Source organism: Carcharodon carcharias, chromosome 8 (genome assembly GCF_017639515.1).
Source record: "Carcharodon carcharias isolate sCarCar2 chromosome 8, sCarCar2.pri, whole genome shotgun sequence".
Taxonomy (NCBI): Eukaryota; Metazoa; Chordata; class Chondrichthyes; order Lamniformes; family Lamnidae; genus Carcharodon; species Carcharodon carcharias.
Genome location: NC_054474.1, coordinates 168,839,102 through 168,865,670, shown reverse-complemented (window position 1 = coordinate 168,865,670; position 26,569 = coordinate 168,839,102). Strand labels below are relative to the sequence as shown.

The following is a 26,569-nucleotide window of genomic DNA, read 5'->3' as shown; positions in this document are numbered from 1 at the left end:
CATCTGGTTCTTGAAACCTCCCCTTCTGGTTACATTTTTGCAATTAAAATACAACTGTATAATCCTTTTGGTGCAGTTCTCGTATACTGTAATCTTCTATTCAACAGTGTGTATTGACTTGCTAGATCTTTTTTATAGATCTCACATGTAAACAAATTTGTGTTCCCACTCATTCTCAATGTGGGTAATTTACCAGTAAGGCTGGAGAACTGTTTCACATGAGCTAATAGGTATGAAGAAATACACCATTATTGAATCCATTCTGCATTTGCCTATCCTAAGATGTGTGAGGGATGGCCAAATTAATGCCCTATGGATGGAGCATTTCCTTCAATTTATAATGCTTTTTTAAATGCTCCCAGGCACTGTAACAGCAGTTTATCATACTGAAATCACTGTTAATATACATTCCCTTGCCCTAAGTAACTTGCTTTGCCTATCCTGTCCACAGGGATACTTTTAATTATGGAGCACCATGTACATGTTTGTAAACAAAATTTCTTGTTCACTTGTGTTTCTTAACAGCTGCTTTCTGCTAACAGGTTTCTGCCCTCCTTTTGACGGCTCTGACTTGTGTGCTGGGGTATGGTTCCATGAGCGCTATCCTGTTCCTTACCCAAGTGGCTATTTATCGTTTGTCAACCTAGGTAGTGAGTGTTGGCAGGCTTATTCCTTTAGTGAGGATATTCCAGCTGAACCTGAATTCTTTTTTCTTTTAAAATAATTCATTCTCAGGATCTGGGCAGTGCTGGCAAAGCCAGTATTTATTGCCTATCCTTTATTCCCCGGACAGTAGCCACTTCAGAAAGCAGTTAAGAATGAACCGCGTTTACGTGTGATTGGTATCTCACACAAGCTGGGTAATGATGGCAAGTTTTCTTTAGTAGATTTGGTTTTCACGACAAGTCAAACCGCTTCATGACCATTTTTTTTAACTTACTTAATGAATTCAAGTTCTCAGAATGGTTTTTCTATGCCTGGACAAATAGCCTGACTGATTTTAAACTTGTTCCTGGAGTGCTGGTGTCATAACGTAATCACCACACCACCCCATTAGTTTTCAGCAAGAGTCATTGGTTAGCTATGAGGAGTAGCAACATAATCTGGTTTTCTCATCTAAGGGTATGAAGATCAGGCAAATCATAATACCCTGTTGCCAATCTGAGTTAATTCAAAACAGGCCTATTCTTGTTTTATTGATGAATATAAATGGGTTGAAATTGGACATTATTACTTTTAACAAATAGTTTTTTTTTTAGCAGTTCTGTCTAACTCAGCTTGGCAATTGCCAGCTGATATTAAATATTTTTATTGTCTGGCCCAATGATCCATTTTGCCGTGTTTACAATCCGAGTTCTGCACTGTTCCATTTTGTGCAATGTAATGCACGGCTTCCATTCACACATCAAATTAATACAAAGCAGCTGAATTTAAATTGCCTTTGTGTTGCTGTAAATATAGAAATATAAATTTCTAATCAGTTGAAAGTCAATGTATTGCTGCAGTTCTTTTCCTGTTCATGGTGCGCAGGAAACTGAAATCAATATTAAGAAAAAATAGTTTTTCATTGTGTGCCACTTTCAGATGTTCCGAGTATCCACTCCATGGCTTAAGCGCAAGCAGAATGTTTCTTGGCAGCACTACAGCTAAAATTGATATGTATCCAGAGAAAATAGCAGCATGTTTGACTAGATGTAAAACATACCCAATCTTTTAGTCTTTTTTTTAACCTGGAGACAGTTGTTAGAATTGCATAAACTAACTTGTTGGGAACAATGTAATTCCACTTGATGTTCATTTAGTGGAATAAAATTCCTTGCCTGTGCATGTTATGCATGCTGAGTTGTTGGCTGATTCCAGGACTCTCAAATTGCAGCTGGTTTTCTAACATTTCTTGCATGATCAGTATGTTTATAACTTGAGTGCACCCTGCCAATTTTGGCAACTGCAACCATACCATTTTTAATAATTTGAAGGAAAAAAGCTTCCTTTTGTTTTTCTTTGACTTGGCAAACAGCCTGAGCACTAATTATCTACCACATTTTGACTTGGAACCCTCACAAACTAATGCAAGTTATATGTGATGTTGCAGATGAGCCTTCAAAGACTCTTTTAAAATAATGAATACTTGGATCAGGAAATGTTCAGTGTCTTGTCAATTACAAACAATGACTGCAGTATTAATGCTTGTTGGCTTTTGATCCTGTTTGATGAAAAATGAAAGTATAGGCACAATTTTGCACTGATTATGAATTTTGATTGAAGTGATTAACATGCGTTTGGTTTCCCTTTTAATGCTGCCTACATCCAGGACAACAATTAGCAGCCATAACTGCCTGGGATACCTCAGCTACAAATCTGACCGCTCACATTCCCCTTGTAACTCCATTTGGTGGGTAACACTTCTTTGTGCCTAGAAGGTTCCAGAAATGCTAGATTTATGCCAAGAACCCTGGGATGTCTTAAAACTACTCTATTGGAATTGCTAAAGTGCATGTTCAATGTCTTTTATTCTGGTTTCTTTTCAGTTGTGACAGTGGCTTCGAAAAAACATGTTTTCTAAATGCAATGGAAAAATAGAACACTTAATTTTTTTGGCAAACTATTTTTTATCAATTTTAATTTTAAAAAATGAAACATGTAAATTGGTAGATCAGGATGCTTATCCTTGACATTCATTTAGTAAATTTTTTACTTTCAAATGTTACGAAGCGGGTTTTGAGAAACATCAAAATGCTTGAATCAGCCCATGAAATAACATTAAATATTTCATATGCTGTATTTAAATAAAAATCTGAATACTCAAAAGAGTGGTTACTTAAGCGCAGTGTGTTTAAAATATAGTTCTTGGGTCACTGAAATGTGGATTCCAATTTTTTCAGGCTTGGGTGACTCCCATCTCATATGAGTTGAAATGTTTTCTAAGAAAAACTGCTTCAACAGCCTCAAGTCCTCAATTGCAATTTATTGGCAGAAACTTTCTTTCAGATTTACTATCTCAAAATTGAGCTCATGTGAGGTACTCTGGATAGCAACAGCAGAAGTGTATACCATCAAAATCTGTAACACCTCAGCCTGGCATACCCTCACTTCTCCATTATCATCAAGTCAAATAACCCCTCTTCAACAAGAGTGTACAAGAGCTTGTTGGGAGCAGCAGGAGGCGTATCTGGTGAAGCTAAACCACAGAATTTGTATGCATTCAGTGCAGCAAAAGCAGCATGCTGAAGACAGCTAAATGGAAGAGGAGGTTCCATGAACATCTCATTGTCAATTATGGAAGATCCAACACATAGATGCAGGAGACGAGGCTGAAGCATTCACACCACCTTCAGCCTGAGATGTTGACTGCATGATGCCTGTTGGTCTGCACAGATGTCAGCCTTCAGCCAGATTCACTTCATGCAATAGCAAGCAACAGTTGAGAACACTGGAAAAGCTACGACTCCTGACGAATTTCTTGCTATAGAGCTGAAGACGTGCTCCAGAACAAGCCATGCCTCTAGCCAAGCTGTTCCAATACAGCTATAATATTGTCATTTATTCGACAATGTGGAAAATTGCCCAGGTATACCCTGTCCAAAAGTCAGGACAAATCCAACCCAGGCAATTACTGTCCTATTAGCTTATTCTCAATTAGCAAAGTAATCGAAGGAGTTGATAACAGTGCATCAAGCAGCATTTACTCATCAATAGCCTGCTCACTGATGCTCTGTTTAGGTTCTGTTAGGACCACTCTGTTCTGGATTTCATTACATCCTTAATTCAAACCTGCATTTGCTGATTTTTTTTTTTACACACTAAGGAGGTGACCTATAATGTGGGACTTGAAATGATGGTTGTAGAAATGCCTCTTCTCCCCCCCCCCCCCATATGGAATTTCCTATAAACAGCATTTCTACACTTGTTCCCTTCTGTACAGTCACTTGCCCATTAGTGCCATGGTCTGGGCTGCATTCCTTCAGTGCACCTTCACTCCCAGCAGTCTCTAACACTGAGTATTTGTGATTTGGTGCACACCCAGAAGACTCCTGTACTACCTGCCCCTTCCTACTGTTCCAGATGGCCATTCACCTACTATCTTGGACACTCGCTGCCTGTGCAATGACCGCCACCTGGAAAGTATGATCCAGGAAACTCTCCTCCTCTGTGATGCTCTGATGTAGTGACTCCAGCTACCCAAGCTCAGAAATCTTGAGCCCAAACTGCAGCAGCCGGAGACACTTCCGACTCAAGTCACCTGAGACACGTGAAGTGCCCTGAAGCCCTCTTGCCACGCCCTTTTTGTCAAAGATAATGTCTCTTTTAAATTGAGTAAATATGTTTTGGATTCATTCTCGTGATCTTGGCAACATTGGGAATTATTGCCCATCCCAAGTTACCCTATAAGAGTTGATGCTGGGCCTTCTCCTTGCATTTCATCGTGAACAATGTTGAGATTTTTTTTACTGGAGCTTAGATCTGTTAAATCCATCTGTGTTCTTAGTAATTTCAGTAAACTGAAACTCAAGCTGATTACTTGTTAATATAATTTTTTGCAGCTGGAAGGAACAGAAACCGGGCAAATGAAGCTAAAGAACAGCACTTCGAACATGAAAGCTCAACTCAGGAGCCCTTACAGGAGGTCCAGCCTGAAGAAGTATTGGTCATTTCACTGGGCATTACGTCACAGATGTCACCAGGCATGATGTCAGAAAATGAGGTACATTCTTAAATGATGCAGGTTTTGTTCATACCATTTTGTGTTCTGAGAGCCCAGTCTTTTTGGGGAATTAAGTTGATGGATGTTGGCCAATTAGTCTGAAATAAACCATCAACTCTAACTCTCTTTCTTCTAAACATCTGAGGAAACTTCTCCCTGCCCCAGCTAATTATTTTAATAGATACAGATAACTTGGTTTATAAGCATTAATGAGGGAAGAATCATTAAAGAAGGATAGAGGAGCTCTGATTCTTAGGGTACAATTTACAACCTCTACTATGTCTTGTCCTCCAACTTAATTTCTCCTACTGATCCTGTCTGTTAATTCTCATTCTGCCTCCCAAAGCTTCCTCAAAAACTTTGTTTTCTACTATGTTTTTGGTCACCTCTAATCTTACACTGTCATAAGTTTCACCTTTGTCAAGTGTTTTGGGATATTTTCTATGTTAAAGGCACTACAAAGGTGCAAGTAACTACAGAATGTTGCCACAGCAACTAATGTAGATCATCTCATCCCTTTCCCACAAATGCTTTGACAGAATTATGAATGAGGTGACTGAAGTGCCCTTCATAAATAAACTTTTAAGTTGGACTGAATTGCATTTTCAATTACTCTCCTGTCAATTTTGAGAGGGAAACTTTGAGTTGATAGTGTGGGTGAGCATACTGATGTCTTGGAAAGGTGCATGCAAAAATGCACTGGTTGAAAGTTCTGAGAAATATCTCAGGCTTCTGAAGTTTTAAGGAACTGACTTTGAATGTATTATGGCTTCAAAAGCTTCTACTTGGCACAGCAGATTGCTGCAAGAATTATTGTTGATAAAAGCAAGAAAATAATCATGTTTTAATTGATTTCTTTGTTGGGCACTGATGCAAACCAGCTTGTTGAACAAGGACTGGTATGTCGAGATAAGTTACCCGACAACCATGGTGGATTTAAAAGGTGATTAACTTTGAATCACTGAGGCTGGAGATACTGAACAAAGGATGTGATGGGTAGATGCTGAAATATGGGTCAATTACATGGGGACAGTAGACCATGTAATTCACAAATTAGTAACTTGAATGAGTTTGTCTTAAATATGCTGTACATTAGTAAGAGCTATATGTAACGTTTGAAGTTTCAAGAAATATGCAAATAATAGAACTTGGGTCTGTCCTTTATTCGAGTGGGATTGTTTTTCTTTTCTAATGAGTTGACATGTCTGCTAAGCCCTGGAAGAGAAAATTGCAGAGTAATTCTAGGCTTGCTGCTCTTATGTCTGAGCTGCTCATTAAATATGGAAATAGTGGATGACCGGGGTCTGGTTGCTTGTCTACCCTGTGAGCTAATATAAATTGGAGATCAGGAATTTGTACACTCAAAAATAGGCACCATCAATTCTATACATTACCCCACACAGGTTTTTTTAACTTAAAAAATAGTCAAGCTAAGCTCATTTATGCATGATTTGAATTACACAGGCAAAATTATTTTGACCAATATCCACGAATTAAAGTTGAAAGAATATAAAACCAACTTTTTTAAAAATAAAAATAGTAATAACCCCAGTGCTTTCTCAGAACACTTTTAAAAACAAATGATATGTTTGTGATCAAGAAGAAGTAGAATTGCATCAGTTAACTCTAAAACTACACGTGTCACGCTCTATTCTGTACCTATTATCCCTTGACTCGAGGCACAAAAACTTTTTTGTCCTTGCAGAGTTGTTGGGGTGGGGTGATGGAGGGGTTAAACAAAACCTGTTACGCCTACTAGAATTTTGGCTGTGTTTTTCGCAAATTTAATTTTTATAGCTCTCTCTCTGCTCTGTTAATTTGCTGCAGAATTGAACATGTAATCTGTTTTGTGCACTTCCCACGATATCAAGTGTACAGTGACTTTCTGTTAGCACAATTACTTGCATAATGTATTTTACCCACAACTGTCAAGCTGTGTTCTCATCCCCTCAAATGCTGCCATTGTAGTTCTACGTTGTGTTTCCTTTCTGTCTTTCACCATCGAACCTAAACATATTTCATTTTTTTAATGAAACCAGAGTGGCACATATGCACCAATTTGTACAGATAAAATTGCAAATTGTTCCAGCTACTTGTGGAGGGGGTGAGAAAAGTTATTTACACCACCTAGTGGCCATTTTATTAACATCTCTTAAATGCTGTTGAATTTGCTCAACTACAGCAAAGAAAGAATCAAAAAGATGCATTGAAGGAGTTTTTAAAAAATTGTTTGGGCTGAAAACTTCTCTGTTTAACTTTTGTGTTCTGAATTGCTACTGCTACATGAAATGTTACTTTTCATTTTCTGGCCTTTAAATAAACTGATTTGTGTTCCAACAGCAGCAAAAAGATAAGATCTTCATATACAGAATTAATTAAATGTATTTGACCACGTTTACCATTCAATTTAATGAAATTATTTTTCTTCAGTTGGTTTTCAGTTCACATTGGTAGACTTCTATTTTATATTGAGTCTTTCACATCTTTGGAGCACCCCAAAGCATTTCACAGCCAATTTTAATATTTTTGATGTGTAGTCATTGTATTTTAGGCAAATGCGATCACTAACTTACACACATCTCTTCAAGGGCAATGAAATAAATGACCAGGTAATCTGTTTTAGTAGAGTTGATCAGGGAATTGGAAGAAATATCTGCTCTTCAGAGAGTGACTTGGCACCTTTACGACCACTGGATAAATCACTGTGTGCAAGCAGCAGTATAACTCTGGTAATACTGTGTCCTTTAATTAGTTGGCAATCCCAAAACAATATAGTTGCACCCTACAATGGTACTGAAGTGATTTAGATTTGATTAATTATGCGATCGATGCAAGTATGCAAGTTAATTAAATTCACAGGTGGGTATAGTGATTTGAATGTATTGTGCTTAAAAATAAATTATCAGTAATTTAAATTTAAATCAGGAAAGTATGAGTTTTGTGCTAAAACGTTTACATTATCTAATAATTATAATATTAAATTGAAAGACTGCATTACCAATACAGATCACTAAATCAGAGCTAATTTAAGTGTTTCTTGACTCATTTACTTATTTTGATCAGGTGTTGAGCATGCAGCTTGCTGAAAGTGGGCAGGGAGAAGTGCCTGTAGAGGATGGAAAACTGCATGGCAAACCAGATAAAACTCTGCGTTTTTCCCTCTGCAGCGATAATCTGGAGGGAATATCAGAAGGTGAGGCTTTTCTTTTGATAGGTGAGTACCAGGTTCCAATTTTCCATAACGCCAGATTTCACTGGCTCCCTTTTGCTTTACCATCTAAATTCCTTGTCCTCCTTTTTAAATCCTTCGTGGTTTCACCCCAACCTCCTGTATCCTAATGTTCTTGCCCTGCACCAATTGTTTTTTGTTACTCTGAATTTGGCCTCTTTTGTGTGACCTGTCTCTTTGCTTCACCATTACTGGCGAAGCTTTTTGTCACTGATTTTTAGGTTCACAAATGTCCTCCTTAGACAATTTCTCCACTCCACTGTTCTCACACTTGAAAAACCATCTCTTCGATCAAGCTTTTGGTAACCTCTCCAAATCTCTCATTTTCTGACTTAGTGTGCATTTTATGTATGTCTGTGGGTGAGCACTGTAATTTGACAATTCTGTGACTGAACTGTGTTCAAATTGGATTAAGTGAGTACTGTTTCTTGGTGCACCAGTATTAACATTAGGTAGAAACCGGAAATAATGCACTGACTTACGCCATAACATGTTAAATGTGAAACCATATTATGCATTTACTGAGAGTATTTGGTACTTCGACCTCTCGAGTTTTAATATTGACGCCAATCCTTTGCAGCTAAAGCCACCACATTGTCCAAACATAAATAAAACACAAACTTAAAGAAACATTTAACCTGGTCTTTAGAGTGCTCAAGGACGCCGTGTCGTCAGCTATTGATGGGGATGCTAACTCATGGGGTACTGGGGCATGAAATCAGCCTATTTAATATTTTCCTGTCTCTTAATTTAATTCCAGTAGTAAATATAATTAAACAGACTACTTTTACTTTAAATAGGACCTTCAAATCGCTCAAACTCTGTATCCTCACTGGATCTGGAAGGGGAGTCGGTTTCTGAACTAGGAGCAGGACCTTCTGGAAGTAATGGTGTTGAAGCTTTACAGCTATTGGAACATGAACAAGGTAAGCAAAACAGAATGGTGGTAATGCAGCTTGAAGGTTCAGTCAGCAAAGCAGGATTTTAAGGCATTATGCATCAAGCCACTGAGTGGATTCATTTCATTTAGGTTCACCTTGTACCTTGCACTGTATTCTACTGAGAACTGTTGGAAACATCCCTGCTTATCAGCCTCTACGAATGCTTTCTCCACTGCCCTCTACTCATTAAGTTGTACAAGAATTCATACCCTTACTTGAGTCATAATATATGTCAATGGATTCCATGCTGCTATGCAGATCTCGTAGCACTTCCTTTTATTGTATGTTAATTGGGCGTTTAGTCAGGTGGTGGGCAATAACTGGGGGTTTACTTGCCTTATATATAGGAGTTGACTGAAATTGTTGGTTTGAAAGTGCATGTTTGTAATATGTGTGTTTGCAAATGAAAGCTTATAAGTGTATAAAGACTAGCCTCCAGTTCAATCCTTCACTGCCTGGCTATCTAGAGTATAACACTTGCATCTCTTGCCCTTATAAGTGAGTACGATGGGCTTTGTGGAGGTATGCTGAATTTCTTGTTCAGGTAAACTAAACTGGAATTTTGTCACTGCTATTTGGATGGTGAGCACCCTGTTGTTTAAAAATATTTGTTCTGTTTTCAGTGACATTGGAAGGGAATTCGGTTGACTGTGATTAGAATTGTTAAATGTGTTGATGGGGTGGGGAGATGCCTTGGGCATAGCTTGGTACCTATGGCAGATTGTATGCATGTATGTGGTGGAAAAGGGAGCCTTTGGCTGAGGAGTCTAGAATTAGGTGGTCTAAGTCCCTGAACTGCCTGCCGCATTCTGCCTGTTGCGTTGCTGCTTCAGTAGTAAATAAATACTTGAAATTGAGTTATTTCCCCCCAGCTGCCTCTGGTCCATGCCCAAAGGATAGGGGATAAGCCCTTTTCTGTTTGCCAGATACAGATACAAGGCTGAATTTAATTTAATTTCCCCTTTTGAATTAGTGCTTTTTGGCAAGGGTGGTCTGCAAGGTTGCTTAGTGGGAAGAAGGTCCATCAGCTGTCACCTCTTATGTATTGTTAGCATATCACGTCATGCATCATTTCCATCTAATTTACACTACTGTTATTGCTTGGACATGGTGAAATGCTAAGAGCAGCAATGTGTCTCATAGCAGAATTAAGGTAATTGAAAGGGTGATAGACTGAGGACATTTGTAAAGTGGAATTGTCATTCTTTTATCATGTGCAGTTAGATGGGCTATCTGTCTGACTATTAGCTTGACCTGGGAGATTCAGGATTCTGGTTTTGTGATGTCATTGTTGAGGCACAATCTTGTTCTTGATGTAATGTTGGCTGCAATTGTGTTGCTGCCTAAGTGATTGTGATGGTTTTGAGAGTTAACTCTGAAGTGCTTTGTTGGTGTTGGATGAGAGGGCACTAAGTTTGACTGGATGTTGCTGTGTCATAATGAAATTGCAGAATATCTTGTAGCTGTTGTGGAGCTGATGCCCTTATCCTGGTGGAAAGATCTAATGACTGCAGAGATGTCTGTGTAGTGGTTGTGCTTCACTGAAGCGTTTACTTTGATACAGTAGATCTGCAAGATTGTTTTATTGTTGTCCTCTTGGGGGAAAAATGTACGACTGAGTAGTTGCATTTTCTCCCTGGCTCTGACATATCCCTAACGGTAATGAAAAGTTGGGAAGTTTGGCAAGTGGGAACCAGGATGAGTGTACTTTATTTGTCCGTTTTGCTGTTGAGATCCAGGGGGCTTGTGTATGGTGATCTTGTTAAGTGTTTCCTTTGCATGCTTTTTGGGCTGTCAAAGCATCATATTGTGACACCCCTAGTAGTTGAGGTCATCTACATTTTCTGATGCTGGCCTCTGGAGGTAGGATGCTTAGATTCTTAAGTTCACTGTGTCTCTGGCAGTGAGATGCACCTCTGGTTCATCATAGCTATTCAGTCAATGTCTGTAGTGTGAAGTTCACAGAGCTCAGTATAGATTGTGCTGAAGGTACTCGTAGAGTTTATTGATCTCAACTTCTTGACATACTGGCACATGGTTCACCAAGCTCTGAATAGGGCCTGTTTTAAGTCTTGTTTAGTTGTAATTTATGGTACAGGTGAAGCATGCAGCTCCTGACACTGGGAATTTGTCAACATATATGTTGAGGTAAACATGATTCCGTGAACCTGGAGATCACAGCAAGAATAAATGACACTAGTATCCACTACACATGTATTGGACCGGGGGGAGGCATGAGGTCTGGGTCTCACTTGAGTTTTTGGGACAGAGGTCCCTGCTTTAGTAAACTGGCATTTAAGGCATGGACACGGATTACTGTACTGGGATAGTAGGTGGCAGGCTTAAACCAGAACTTTGAATTTAAATGATAGCCTAACAGAGCTAATTGCTCACATTGTTTCCTTGGCTCTACTATTGTGGTGATTACTAGATTTCTTTGTATTTGGAGGTCATAAGTGTCCAAAGTGCATCCTCCTTGATTTGGACAAAATTTTGAAGGCTGTCTTAGGAATCTCAGTTGTGATAATTCCACCAACAACTCCACATTAGCAGTTTGATGCACTGACATATTGTGCTGCTGCAAAAAGATAGCATGCAACTATTGGATGGCTACAGTACAATATATCTTTACAAGGAGTTGAGAGTTCAGGTTTTTATATAGGAAAGGTGTATTGCATTTTACTGTGGTTCAGTTCAGGGTGTAGCGACAGGGGACAGGCTCGTGTGGACCTTTATGCCTGTGGTAAGGATAATGTAGATGAGCTCTGCATTGATAATGGTTTTCAAGCCTGGGTGTAATGTGAAAAATATTCTATAGGCATGGTCCTTCATTACTTTTATACATTGTAAGGTATATTATTTTAGTAAATGGTTTACTTATGTCTGCAAAGCATAATTATAACTGAGTGGGATGTTTCCTATCTGCAGCCTAATAAATTAGATAGGAGCTGAGTGGAGCTTTTTTTTTTATTGTTGTGTTGCCCTTTCTCAGCAATCAAACAGCAGTAGTAGGTATTAACCACAGAGTCTGATTTGGTGGAATTCAAATCCAGTCCCCTGTACAGTCTTTTGTTTTCCAAGTGTTCATTGAACTAATCGTGAACTAACCATGTGACAGCGGGATGAAAGGGTTTTCTTCTTTTCACATTGTAGTTAGGTGAGTGAGAGACTTGTCATATGTGACCACCTACATCTGTGCCCAATACTGTTGTATGAGAAATTGGAACTTAATTTTCTGTATTTTTGGAGGGAAAAAAACACCACTATTCTGGTGCATGCGGTTTTGGGAACTGTGTGCATCTGTTACCGTTGTTAACCCCTTCCCTTATCCTCTGTTTTCAAGGCAAAGCATCATGATCCTGTTGTTGCTGTCTTTAAAGCATCTTGATAACTACCAGTGTCCAACAATGTTGAATACTGGTCTTTCTTGAACTCAGATTAGCCAGAAAGTAGCCGATGAATGGAAATACTGAAAATTGATCCAGCAAACCAAAATTCTGGCTAAATTTCTTGTTAATGTTGCAAATGTTTTAAAAAAAAACCTCATCAAAGCAAGAGATTTGTGCTGAAAACCAGAGAAGTTTTGATAATCTCAATTTTTAATTCCTACATTGCAGTGTTCTCTGCAGAAAGATATTTGCTGCTTAAATTTTATTTTTGTCTTTAGGGAAAATAATTTTCAAAATTAAAACTGACACCCACAGGTGAGATGCACTTCATGCTAGTATTCTTAAAGCAACATTGCACATTTTAGGAAGAGCATATTAACAGAAATTTGGGTTGGAGGCTTTTGCAGATAACAAAGTCGGTCCTTGTTGCAGGGTGTGGTTTGGATATCATTATTTTGAGTTGCATGGGTGATATTTTCATGTAAGTGGCTTTTTTAAAATGGTTTTATGATAGCAAACATTTCTTTATGAAGTAAGTGTTATCACAGCATGCAACAATATTTTCATGATGTTTGTAAGCCTACCTCTAATCCAAATTCCTATTAGTATTCTATTCCTGCACTTGGTAAAATGCTCTGAGAATGCCACAGTCACATGTTTTCTATGCTGTATACAACAGTTTTAACCTCAAATGGTTGTTTACTTTAAAAACAAATATTTTTTAATTCAGCTTCATGTATTTAAGGAGGATTCATGCCACTTCTTTATGTCCCATTTTAGCCACAACACAAGACAATCTCGATGACAAACTGCGTAAGTTTGAAATTAGAGACATGATGGGGCTGACAGATGACAGGGACATTTCAGAAACCGTGAGTGAGACCTGGAGCACTGATGTCTTAGGAAGTGATTTTGATCCAAACATTGATGAAGACAGACTACAAGATATTGCAGGTAAATAATTAACAGTTGATGGCAAATTTGTACTTCCAACATTTCAAGTAATGTTTTTAAATGGGATTCTAATGTGTGACTAAATTGGTCATAATGACATTGCTAAGGTATGTTAATACATAGCCTTGTAAACACAAAATATTTTAGCATGGTAATTGATGTGTTTTCAATTTGCTATATAAAAACAGCACGCTGAATTACGTTAATTAACTCCGCACTCTTAGTAAAGAGGCGTGGTAAATTTTCCAGTCTAGTGCATGATAAATATCGTGATTAACAAACAGTTGTGCTCTGTGCCAAAATATGTGCTTATAATGTAAGCAATTATAATCAACAGGGTGGCCTTGGAAAGATACTTTTGCTTTGTTCATTTCTGATTTTCAGATTACTGCAAAGTATCAGAATTATCGCATTTTACCAGTTACACATTTGATAAAATTGTTTTTGTTCAGTAATGTATCCTATAATAATGCTATCCTGTAGCATAACAAATCTGGTAGTCGGTGGTTCTGTGCCCAATTTGTAATTAAAAATTCAGTATGTCCTGAAATACCCTGTGATGAGAGAGCCTTTTGGTAAAGCTGAATTACTTAAAAATCCCAGAGGGAAACTTTAAACAACTGTCATAACCTATATTTTTAAGTGGTATGTTTGAGATGCAACTCTAAATTCAAGAATCAGACCACCAGTTCTTGAGAGGTTTTATATCAAAATACATAAGACATTTATTAATTTACATAAGTTTAAATATATACATCTGGCTACAAGTTACTAATATTATAACTTAATTCCCAAACTAATCTCCATTAAGGCAACAGCAACCCATAGACTTAACCAGACACCAAGCAAAGCATTTTCATCTCACAAATTCAAAGTGAGTTTCTTTCCACTTTGGTTCCTGTGGAGACAGTTGGAGTCTTACAGCAACTTTGATCTTACATTGCCTCTGCCCTGTACACACGAAAAATGCTGAAGTTATATCTAGCACAGCTCATTTAATGTAAATTCCCATTGTATCACCAGCCTCTTCTAACAATAAAACCCTTTTCATAGTACTAAGTTTATTAGCAGAATAAACATATTGCTTGGTCTCTGCTAGCTAGGTGCCAGATTTCACTCGCCTTCTTGAATGCTCTATTCAAAAATTGCAAATGCACTCTGCCCTTCTTACATCTCAAAACTAGTACACCATCAAAGCACCCAGACCAGCTGGCTTTAATCCAATTAAGGCACACCCACAGACGAAACCTCTTTTAAAAGAAAAATATTTTCCAATAATATTATATACATTAATACATTAATAGCTTCATGACATACCCAAGATAAAATTACTTAAAACTTCTTTCAGATTAGTTGTTGAATATGATCACCAGATACCATTTTTTCAGAAAGTTGAATTTGGTGTATTCTAACAATATCGCAAGAGTCAAGATAAAATTACTTAAAACTTATTTCAGATTAGTTGTTGAATATGATCACCAGATACCATTTTTTCAGAAAGTTGAATTTGGTGTATTCTAACAAAATCGCAAGAGTCAGATGACTCATGAGTGTGAAATTGGACGAGGAATGTACCAACCGGAACACTCTAACTGGAATTCTAGGGTCAGGTCTTTTGGGTCTGTTCTTTTGATTGGAGATGTCAAACTCGCCGGAAATAGCAATCGGTCGCCTGTCCTTGTTCCAGTCCTGGAGCCTTCTGATTGGATGAAATTGTAGAGCTTACCTTGCATCCCAGTTAACTGGCAAATTTGATTAAATGGCACGTCCCATTCCCCGAGCGTACCATATAACAGATTTTTTTGTACGTGATTTCGTTTTTTCCTCTACTGTCAGCCTTAGTTCAATGGTAGCAGCTTCTTCTGAGTAAGAAGGTGAGGACTAAACCTGAAGTGATATCAGTATTGCAGTGAGTTTTTATTATTTATTCTTTCACGAGGTACGAGTGTCACTGGCTAGGAGCATTTATTACCCATTTCGAATTGCCCTTGAGTAGGTGGTTGTGAGCCGCTGTCTTGAATTGTTGCAGTCCATGTGTAGGTACATCCACAATGCTGTTAGGAACGGAGTTCCAGGATATTGACTCAGTGACAGTGAAGGAAATGGCTATATACATTGAATTCAGAATGGTGAACTTGCACCTTATCTACCTGTCCCACTACATTAAGGGGCCGTTGGACATGCACACCAAGGTCCCTCTGATCCTTGGTACTTCCCAGGGCTCTACCATTCATAGTGTACTCCTGTGCCTTGTTTGTCCTGACACCAAGTGTATCACCTCACATTTATCTGGATTAAGTTCCATTTGCCACTGCTCAGCCTGTCTGTATTCTTCTGTAATCTAAGGCTATCCTCCTCACCATTTACCACCCCACCAATTTTCGTGTTACCTGCGAAGTACTGATTAACGCTCCTACATTCAAGTCTAAGTCATTTATATCTACCACAAACAGCAAGGGATCCAACACCGATAAACTCCTCTGGATATTCCCAGCGTCACAGATGCCAGTCTTCAGCCAATTCGATTCACTCCATGTGATATCAAGAAATGGCTGAAGGTGCTGGATACTGCAAAGGCTCTGGGCCCTGACAACGTTCCAGCAATAGTACTGAAGACTTGTGCCCCAGAAGTTGCTACGCCCCTAGCCAAGCTGTTCCAGTACAGCTACAACACTGGCATCTACCCGGCCATGTGGAAAATTGCCTAGGTATGTCCTGTACACAAAAAGCAGGACAAATCCAACTTGGCCAATTACCACCCCGTCAGTCTATTCTCGATCATCAGTAAAGAAATGGAAGGGGTCATCAACAGCACTATCAAGCTGCACTTGCTTGGCAATAACCTGCTCACTGATGCCAGGTTTGGGTTTCACCAGGGCCACTCAGCTTCTGACCCCATTACAGCCTTGGTTCAAACATGGACAAAAGAACTGACCTCCCAAGGTGAGGTGAGAGTGACTGCCCTTGACATCAAAGCAGCATTTGACTGAGTGTGGCATCAAGGAGTCCTAGCAAAACTGGAGTCAATGAGAAACGAGGGGAAAACCCTCCATTGGTTGGAGTCATACCGAGTACAAAGGAAGATTGTTGTGGTTGTTGGAGGCCAGTCATCTCAGCTTCAGGACGTCACTGCAGGAGTTACTCAATGTAGTGTCCTAGGCCAAAACATCTTCAGCTGCTTCATCATTCCTTCCATTATAAGGTCAGAAGTGGGGATGTTCGCTGATGTTTGCACAATGTTCAGCACCATTCACAACTCCTCAGATACTGAAGCAGTCCATGCCCAAATGCAGCAAGACCTGCACAATATCCAGGCTTGGGCTGACAAGTGGCAAGTAACTTTCACACCACATAAGTACCAGGCAATGACTATCTCCAACAAGAGAGAATCCAACCATCGCCCCATGATGTTCAATGGCATTGCCATCGCTGAATCCCCCATCATCAACATACTGGGGGTTACAATTAACCAGAAATTGAACTGGACTAGCCATATAAATACTGTGGCTGCAAGAGCAGGTCTGAGGCTAGGAATCCTGCAGCGAGTAACTCGCCACCTGTCTTTCCAAAGCCACCATCTACGAGGCACAAGTCAGCCGTGTGATGGAATACTCCCCCATTTTCCTGGATGAGTGCAGCTCCCACAACACTCAAGAAGCTTGACACCGTCCAGGACAAAGCAGCCTGCTTGATTGGCAGCACATCCACAAACATTCACTCCCTCCACCACCAACGCAGAGTAGCAGCAGTGTGTACCATCCACAAAATGCACTGCAGGAATTCACCAAGGACCAGTTAGACAGCACCATCGAAAGCCACGACCACTACCGTCTAGAAGGATAAGGGCAGCAGATAGATGGGAACACCAGCACCTGGAAGTACCCCTCCAAGTCACTCGCCATCCTGACTTGGAATGATGTCGCCGTTCCTTCACTGTCACTGGGTCAAAATCTTGGAACTCCCTAACAGCTCTGTTGGTGTACCTATAACCACATGGACTGCAGCGGTTCAAGAAGGCAGTTCACCAAGGCAGCTAGGGATGGGCAATAAATGCTGGCCCAGGCAGCGAAGCCCACATCCCGTGAATGAATAAACAAAAACAGCTACTGAGGTAGTGCTCACAATGTTGGTGATGCCATCTGTCAGGTGAGACATTAAACTGATATCCCATCTGCCCCCTCAGGAGGACCTAAAAGATCTGTGGAAGGTTAGGGGAGTTCTGCTCTGACTTGACAATATAATTGAACAAACTATCTGGCTATTATCTCATTGCTGTTTATGGAAGCTTGCTGTGTGCAAATTGGTGGCTGCATTTCCCCACATTATATTTCAAAAGCATTTCATTGGCTATAACGCACATTGGCTGCTATACATATACATGTGTGTGTTTGTGTGTGTATGCACACAAGTTCTTTCTTTGCTTTTATTTCTCTGTACCACATGACCCAAATTCAATTCCTCTCCATCCCATTTGACCAAGCCCACTAGCAGATTGCAGAAAAGTAGCCTGGGGGTGATACATCAACTGACTTAGATTTATTTTTCTCCAATTGCCTGCCTACCTGAAACCTGCTAACTCTCCACTTAGGGAATAATAGGCACAAGCGCATCTCCCCACTTGTGGCATACAGTATTGAAACACTGATGTGCTGTGCAGCTGTGCCACTATAGTACTTCCAAACGAAGGAAAACTAATGCATTCTAAATCGTAAACTTCAGTATTACGGCTAGTACAATCTTCATTGTTCATGAACAGTAATGAAAAATTTTCAATGTAACTTTTTTTTATAAACGTCGTATTAAAATACAACCGTCATTTGCCAAATCCCTGCAGTGTGATTGACCTTGGTTCTTCCTCATTTGCATCCAGCATTTTTCATGCTTTTAGATTGTGTTTTGGGATGCTTATATCATTAACTGAATTTGCAGCAATTTCCTTATGTGTTTCTCTAAGGGATAGCATTATGAGATGCACATTAAATCTCCATTAATACCTCATTATCCCAGTGATAAGATTACCATGATAATGAGGCATAAATTCTAATTGTTTCAGATCTTGTTTTGCCTCTCATTTAATCATATACCTGTATTTGTCTTCAGTAAGCTATAAATTGGGAGTGCTCCTGGTGACCTGAAAATAATGCTCAAGACACTGAAAGCAGATCTTTTATTGAAAATGTATGAGTAAGTAGTGTTGCAAAAACTGGCAGCTGCTGGGATTCAGGACCATGATACAAAGATGGAATTTGTATCAGTTCAGATTTAGCATACTGAAATATTTTGTATCCAAAGCAGCTTTAGAACAGAAGAATTTTCTTGGGTACCTCAGAATTTAAGTGAGAGATGAGGCCAAACCAACCTAACATTCTCTGTGGGATTGGGCCATGCTGCAACTGAACCAGACAATTTTATTTTCTCTCCTATACTTGAGGAAACATAATGGAATCTATTATTAGGGGTGTAATAACAGGGCACTCAAAAAAAAAAAAGCATTATGATTGGGGAGAGCTGCCATTGATTTATGGAATGGAAATAGTGTTTGACATACCTATTAGGAGGTTTTTGAGGATGTAACTCATTGAATGGGTAGGGGCAACCAATGGATGTGATGTACTTAAATTTTCAAAGCTTTAGGGTGCTGCACAAGAGATTGTTAAACCAAATCAGGGCTCATGGGTTTGGGTACCATAGCATGGATTGAATATTGCTCAATTGACAGAAAACAGCATAGTAATAAACGGGCCATTTTTATGTTTGCAGGCTGTAACTAGCCTGTACTATAAGGATCAGTGCTTCAGTGATACAATCTGTATCAGTGACTTAGATGAAGGTACTGAGCATAATATAGCCAAGTTTGCTGAAGGTACAAAGTTAGGAGGGGAAGTAAGCTGTGAGGATGACACAGGCTGTAAAAGGATTTAGCATAGGTTAAGTGAGTGGGCAAGAACATGACAGATGGAATATAATGTGGAGAAGCTTGAAGCCATCTACTCGGGTAGCAAAAATAATACAGCAGAATATTTTTTTAAATGGTGAAGGACTGGGAAATGTTATATTTAGAAGAACTTGAGTGTCTTTGTATACTAATCATGGAAAGTTAACGTGCAGGCACAGCTAGCAATTGGGAAATAAAATGGTATATTAGTCTTCGTTACAAAGGGACTGGAGTATGAGAGTAAAGAAGTGTACTGCAATCATATAGGGCCTTGCAGAGCCCACATCTGTCATACTGTGTACAGTTTTGGTCTTACTTTTTGATGAAGTGCGACAAATGTTCACCAGACTGATAGCTGGGATCAGGAGATTGTCATATGAGGTGAAATTGAATAAACCATGTCTACGTTCCCTAGAATTTAGAAGGGTGAGATGGATCTAATTGAAACATGTAAAGTTTGTAAGGGGCTTGACAGGGTAGATGCTGGAAGGTCTAGAATAAGGGGTCAGCCTTTTAGGAGTGGCAGGAGAAATTTATTCACTCGAGTCTGTGAACTTTTGAAATTCTCTACTCCAGAAAGCTGTGGATGTTCAGTTGAATTTAAGTCAGAGATCGATAGATTTTTGGTCATTAAAAGAATCAGCTGAGGTAGGTGAAAGAATGTTTATTTTATTTCCTGCTAATTTTAAAATCTGTATGTTCTGTATTTTGAATATTTTGGTTCACACTTCAGGACACCTGTTCAATAATCTGACAGCTATTATATTTATAAATGCTTTTCGTTTCCAGCAGTCAATTTTCAAAAGATAGTAAATTTTGCATTAATGTAAAACTATGAATATTTGTATTGTTAAACTCACTGAGCTTAATTGTATTTTTAAATATTACTACATTTTTAATGTGCTCGGTGCAGGCCCCAATCTAGGGGTTTTAGTACTAAATTTTGTGTGTGCTTATTTACTACTGGCACTCAAATTATGACCATGTTTTACTTGTGTAGGAAATGGTTTTGCCCAGTTATGTAATGTCTGTATTCTGTCTTGGTATGTACTGATAGAAAAGATCACATTCAAAAACAGGTCTGCTGTATACTTTCTTCGTAACCGCTGAGGATTGAGTGAATTTTGGGTGGAAAGAGGACAGAATTAAACTTATTCTGCATCACCCATACTTCAAAGTAGCCTTTTTGTGTCATTCATATGGAAGGAATTACTCAAATCCTCATAAACCTGTGATTTTCCTTTTTCCCTTCAAAAAATACTATCCTTGTTCTATGCTTTGAAAAAAACATAACTCATCTTTTCTGTTTGCTTCATGGTTTAAAATATTCCTGTCTTTTGTTGGTAATTTTTTTTTTGAAAACTTGGTGGAGCTTCCTAGATTTGCTCAACCTCAGTGGTAGATGAAAAGTCCCAACCCTTCGCCCCCTTCAACGAACCACTGTTGCAAAGTAAAACTAATCCCAGATTGTAAAACATCTCTTTCAATTTAGTTGTAATATACTGGGTACGATGTAACAGTTATTCACGTGTACAATGGTTAATCCAGGTTACGCGACTGATGTCTGATTATCCAAATGGATTAAAAATGCAGCAGGTATGCACAGGAGAGAACAAAATAGCGCTTCAGATTTCTGAGTTCAGATTGCTGAAGTTGTTGACTTGTAAAAAACATAAGTGACCAATGGGGGGGAAAAAACACATTTTGTAGGGAGTTCAATACCGCAACTTTCAGGGGACTTCAGAAATCATATAAAATGACAAACCATTTCTATAAGCTTTTCATATTCTAAGACTGTTCAACCCATCCTCACCACAATATCTGTTACTTAAATATGATCAATACTGTTGATTGTTTTGCTAGTTCAGTAAAGAATATGTCTTTTCTTATATTGTAGGTGCAGCAGCAGAGAACATGCTGGGTAGTTTGCTTGGCTTACCAGGTTCAACTTCGGTACTGCTTGATCCCTGCACAGGGTCAACAATCTCTGAGACAACGAGTGAGGCCTGGAGTGTGGAAGTTCTGCCAAGCGACTCGGGTGAGTATGCCATAATTTTTTTCTATGTATTTCAAGTGTCCTATTATTTGCATCCCATGATTAGAAGTATAGACAAAAAGTCGTTACAACATTCCTGTGGCTATTAATGCACTCCAGGTACAGTATGTTAATGATTTGCCATGAGATTTTGACTTTCAGCTTTGAGTTTCCGATTATTTAGCTCTATGTATGAATTCTACTATCCATCCTGTTTGTGTGTACTAGTTGAGTAATGTAATGATCAATGATGTATTTTGTATTGTGGAGTTGGATGGATTGAGTTTATGCTCCTTCTATGTTGAAATTGTCTGAAGTAAAGGTGCACTGTGTGCTGCTGAGAAAATGTGAAAGCAGTTTAGTGGTCCGATTGAAATTTTACACAGATTCAGTTATAATATTGTAAAACTGATTTGCATATCATAAAGGCTGTATGCCTTTCCCTAATCTAAATTAAATTGGCTTCAGTACACTGCATTAGGAGAGAAACAAATCTGGCGCATTGACAACCGCAGATGCTCATGTCAAAAAATGTTGAATCACATGTTTGTATCTTTTTGATCCAGGTGTGTATAGGTTAAAGGGTGAAGCAGTGAATTTACAGAAAAGTAACCAGATGTATGATTCAAAATTATGAAAATAAGTATCTTACTCTAAACAAGATTCTGTTTGGCTAAAGTTAAGAAAAGAAACATTTGAAACACGACACTAGACGATGTTGTGGACCCCATTACAATATTTGGAGACTTTCACTTGCAGCTAAATTGTGCCCCTACCCTTTTGCTTCAGCTATTGATACTATTGCACTTATTATTAAAGGGTCAACAGAACAGATTAAAAGGAATCCCTCCCAGTTGAACCCTGCACTCTAAATCCAAGGTCATAAGTTTCAGTTCCTTGATCGATTTGCCTCCCCAGACAAGTTTTATAATTTTTCTGGAATGTGGATGGGGCAGATAAAGAGAACTAGATTGTCTGTTTGCGTATCACCTGACTTGTAGACTGTTGAAAAACATTGATAAAATACATCATATTTATGTGAAAATTGATAAATTGATCGTTTATAATATTTTGGGAATTGGTGGCATTCTGTAAGTGTGTGTCTCTGTCGCTCCGTGCGTGTGTGTGTGTGGCTGCTCGCGTGTGCCTCTGTGCAGTGCTTGGCTGCGTGTGGGCGTGTCGCTCAGTGTGCGTATATGTGTGTATGGTGGTGGGCAGGGTGGGGGGTGGAGGTTGGAGGGGGGGAGGTTGGGGGGGGGGGTGGTGAGGGGTGGGCGTGGTGAGGGGTGGGGGGGGTGCCCTCTGTCGGTCTAATTAAACTTGAGGGAAGGTTCATATAACAGCTTGTCTGTGGGAGTTGAGAGATGAAAGGCTGAAGGTGCTAGATCCATGCATTTGTAATGAGAGGTGAAGTGGATTTATGAGTAAATAGGTTGGGTTTTAAAATTTGCATTAGGTGATAGGTAGGGACTTGACTTTTCAGTGGAGCATAGACGTGACATGGGACTTTTACAACTTACAAAGCTTTTGAAAGTAAACAAGGGAAAGTTATTAAATTTTATTTGACGTGAAAGTGTAGGCAACTGGAAAACATGAAATATTTTTATATTTGGAAAAGTTGAGTTAAGAAGTGTTTGAGAACAATGGAATTAAGATGAAAGGAGAAAAAATTTTGGTTGACTTGGAGTGGCTGCGTGGGAGAGATGTGCTCAGAAATGGTGTGAAATCCAAAACAGTCATCCAGTGGGACCAGAAAAGTATTTTGTCCCAGAAAGCAGTTTGTTTTCTGAACTTACTTGGATTTCCACAGCAGAGTGGAAGAGAGTGAGAAGTGCTGTGGTATACCTTTACTAAAGTGCCTGCAATTTTTGCCTTGGATAATGTTACTGGATTTTTATGGTTAAAAATCTATAAGTAGTTTACTTGTGTGTTCTGACCGAGTGGGTTTTTTTTTGGCGGGGGTGGGGGAGGATGTTTTGTAAGACTGTTTCAAATGTGTAACTTTAATCTTGTGTGCTTAAGTTTTTTTTTCTTAATAAATATTTTAATTTTAAAATCCTATAAGTGTTACTGGGGCTTCTATGCTTCTTGGATCATTAGTTTTCCCCTCATTTTCAGAATACAAAAAACATTATGATCAGCAAGACCAGTTTCCCTCTGGGATTTGGCTTGTTCAGCAGATAACATCGGCTCTAGTCATAACAGTTACTATAAAAAGGAATTTCTTGCCTTTCAGAAGCCACAGATATGAAACAGGAGGAACGGTTGCAAGAGCTGGAAAGTTGTTCAGGATTGGGTAGCACATCTGATGATACAGATGTGAGGGAAGTGAACTCGCGGCCCAGTACGCCTGGACTAAGTGTTGTATCAGGTACAGGACAGTGGAACATTGTGATTAATTGTTCTCGATATACAAGTAAATATTATGCGGAAGTTTAGAATGGTCCCTCCGGCAAATTGTGGCAATTTTTAATGTAAGGTGACATTTTCTTCATGAAGTCCAATCACAATACTTACATTTCAGAATTAATGCCTTTTAGGCTTTTTACACTATTTAACAGGCATCAGTGTAACTTCAGAAGACATACCTAACAAGGTCGAGGACATACGGTCAGAATGCAGCTCCGATTTTGGAGGGAAAGATTCTGTTACAAGCCCCGATGTGGAGGAAATTGTACAGGGTAAATAAAGGTGTTTTAAATATGAAGCTAATGCATATATATTTGAAATAATAGAAATCAAACTTCATGGGAATGGGTGGAGTGGGAGTGATTTAAAAAAAAAATATATTACCACAGCTAACAGTTTCTAATATATTCAGATGATGAAACATCTTCAAATGTATTCTTTGTTGAACCCCCTATCTTAGGGAAGATACCTGCTTAGGGAAAAACCTGTTTAGTTAGGGGTGCAAGCTTTGTGTCACCTAAAGTTAAGTTGTTCATTTACTAATTCTAAGCACCAGAACTCACTTTTCAGGTGTTGTGCAAGCATCTGAAATATGTGCATGCACACGCTGCACCACACTGCAAGTGCAAATTCATGCATCGCACTATACCCAACCCAGTCTTGTCTGTGACTTCTCAGTTGACTGTCCACAAATAAAGCCAGGGGCCTGATCTGTAGCGTGATCTGTAACTGACACAACCATTCATTATGCTTCAGAATATGTAACTCAAAGCAGCTGTGTATGTTTGATAGTTGGTAACCTAACTTAAAATAATGCATCTTTTCATTGGGGATTTACAGGTGCACATCAGATGACCTCTCCGCTTTCCCAGACAGACACGTTGCTTGCAATGTTTGACCCTCTGTCTTCTGATGGTAGGCTAAAATTACTTATGGTGCACCTTGTACAGTTACAGATTTACTGGAAGTAATTTCTTTTTATGATGGAAAATGGTGCAACTTGTTTAACCAGGTGCAGTTATTTATAAATTACAACTGGTTTTATTTTGATGTTTTTCCTCACTTTTCCCTTCATCCTCCTCCAACCCAAAGAAATTCCTTATGTCAGCCAGCAAAATCATTAAGTAAAAATGAAACGGTAGAAAATGATGCACAAAAAAAAACCTATGCTTTGTGAGCAAAATTGTAACATTACTTTGTGCTTCTGTTGCAAGTTTTTCTCCTTTTCTTTAGATTCCCTTGTACCATCTCCCCAATTGTTAGATGGGTAGGCCTTTCCCAATGGTGTTCTTTACTTGACAATTGAAGGTGGAATAGAGAAGCACTGAGTGAATTTTCAAACTCATTTTGTCATTCCTCTTGGGCAGCACTTGGCTTCTGCTTGGTGCCATTCCTAATGACCTAGCAGAGATTGAGTACTTGTGATATGAGGAATCACAGCTCCCCTGGGTGTTGCTATTCCACAGCACATTGATGCAGAGTTTGACTATAAATTATAGAGACAGAAAGTTAACATTAATCATCCAAGTTGAATAATACTACAAGGCCGTTACAGTACCAGGCACAGAATAAAGGTGGACTTATCTACTCTATGCATAGGAATTTAGAGGACTGGAAAAGACTTCTGGCTAGGCCCAAAGAGCAGTCAATATCATTCTGTCTTGCAACTTCAGGTAGTTTAGAGAAAGACAACTGATTAACCTATCTATCCAGCTCCCTCTTGAATTTACCAATATAATCTGCCCATATTGCCTCCCTGAACAATCCAATCCATGCGTTCACTACCCTGTTAATAAAATAATTAATTGTGAACAGTCTGTTCATCACTTGAGCTCCCTTGTAGTGTTTGTGGCTGACATAAACTCATTGTTATAATTAAGTTTGAACCATTTGATGCTGAGTATCTGAATACATTTAATAAGATCTCAAATTTGGACACTCCCAATTTCTGTCGTCTTTCCTTGTGGCTTAAGTGCCTCAACTCGGGTAGCAAATTAGTCACCATTTGCCATATCTCCTCCAAAGTTAGAATTTCCTGCCTGTAGCATGGCATGGCAACCAGATTGAATACAGCACTTCCCTGGGACGGAGGCTCTATTTCTGTCAAGGAGCTTGTTTGTTTTCTTTACTACTGCCACACAAGTTTGCTGATGGCTTCAGTGATTTATTTGTTGATGCCTCCAATTTTTTCTGTTTGGGCAATACGCTGCTGATATGCTTCTGAGAACCCTAATCTCCAATAAACAATCTTAGTAAAACAGCTCTAATATTGTAGAAGGCAAAAATAACAACGTGTATGTCAACAAGTACAGAAATCTGAGAACCAAAATCTGAAGACTTGGAGGACCTCATTGGTAATCCACTGCTCCAGAAAGCTTAAGGTCTAGATAGCTGCTGCTTAGAGATTTTCCTTCTCATGTTCATTTCCAAATCTCTCTCTGCATTAATTCCCATGAAATTACATTTCCTACTTTCCAATCCATCCAAATCTGCTGATTTCTTGACTTTTAAGTCTCTGCAAATCTTTCCCACACTGTTACTTATCAAGAACCTTAGAAATGTTAAGATTCCATCTGCAAATCATTTAAGTACATTGTAAATAGGTTTTATTCCAATAATGATGAAAGATTGGTATGAACTGGCAACTGTATATTTGTTAATTAGGTTAAACAGATAATTGCATCAATCAGGATCTCACAACCAAATAGTTCTATGCTTCCAGACATTACACTATTAAGTACTGCAGACTGTAACATTTCCTTTCAAATACACTACCAAGCATAGCTTCAAATAACTAAAGCATAGGTTTGGCCCTAACTTTGTGATCGGTAATACAAGTACTAAACTCCACTTAATAACGGATGTGATTTGTCTGGGCAAAATGGAGTAAACTGAACAAAGGTAAATGGAAGTATCGGAGAGGGTTAATTACTGTAGGGTTGATATTCTATAACTAGACTTCCAAAAGATGTTTG

At 38.9% G+C, this 26,569-nt stretch overlaps 1 protein-coding gene across 9 annotated transcripts in view; it reads left to right on the top strand.

Annotated features, from left to right (window-relative positions):
- The window catches only part of gapvd1 (GTPase activating protein and VPS9 domains 1), a 124,950-nt gene that overhangs the window by 60,627 nt on the left and 37,754 nt on the right, over positions 1-26,569 (top strand). For 6 of the 9 annotated variants that reach the window (XM_041193011.1, XM_041193009.1, XM_041193004.1 and 3 more), the window contains 8 exons: positions 4,542-4,702; positions 7,766-7,895; positions 8,732-8,857; positions 13,042-13,215; positions 21,048-21,188; positions 23,422-23,556; positions 23,726-23,866; positions 24,435-24,509. In XM_041193011.1, coding sequence (XP_041048945.1) covers positions 4,542-4,702; positions 7,766-7,895; positions 8,732-8,857; positions 13,042-13,215; positions 21,048-21,188; positions 23,422-23,556; positions 23,726-23,866; positions 24,435-24,509 — 1,083 coding nt within the window. The remainder of the gene's footprint in view (positions 1-4,541; positions 4,703-7,765; positions 7,896-8,731; positions 8,858-13,041; positions 13,216-21,047; positions 21,189-23,421; positions 23,557-23,725; positions 23,867-24,434; positions 24,510-26,569) is intronic. The other 3 variants (XM_041193012.1, XM_041193010.1, XM_041193008.1) reach the window with 1 other exon arrangement.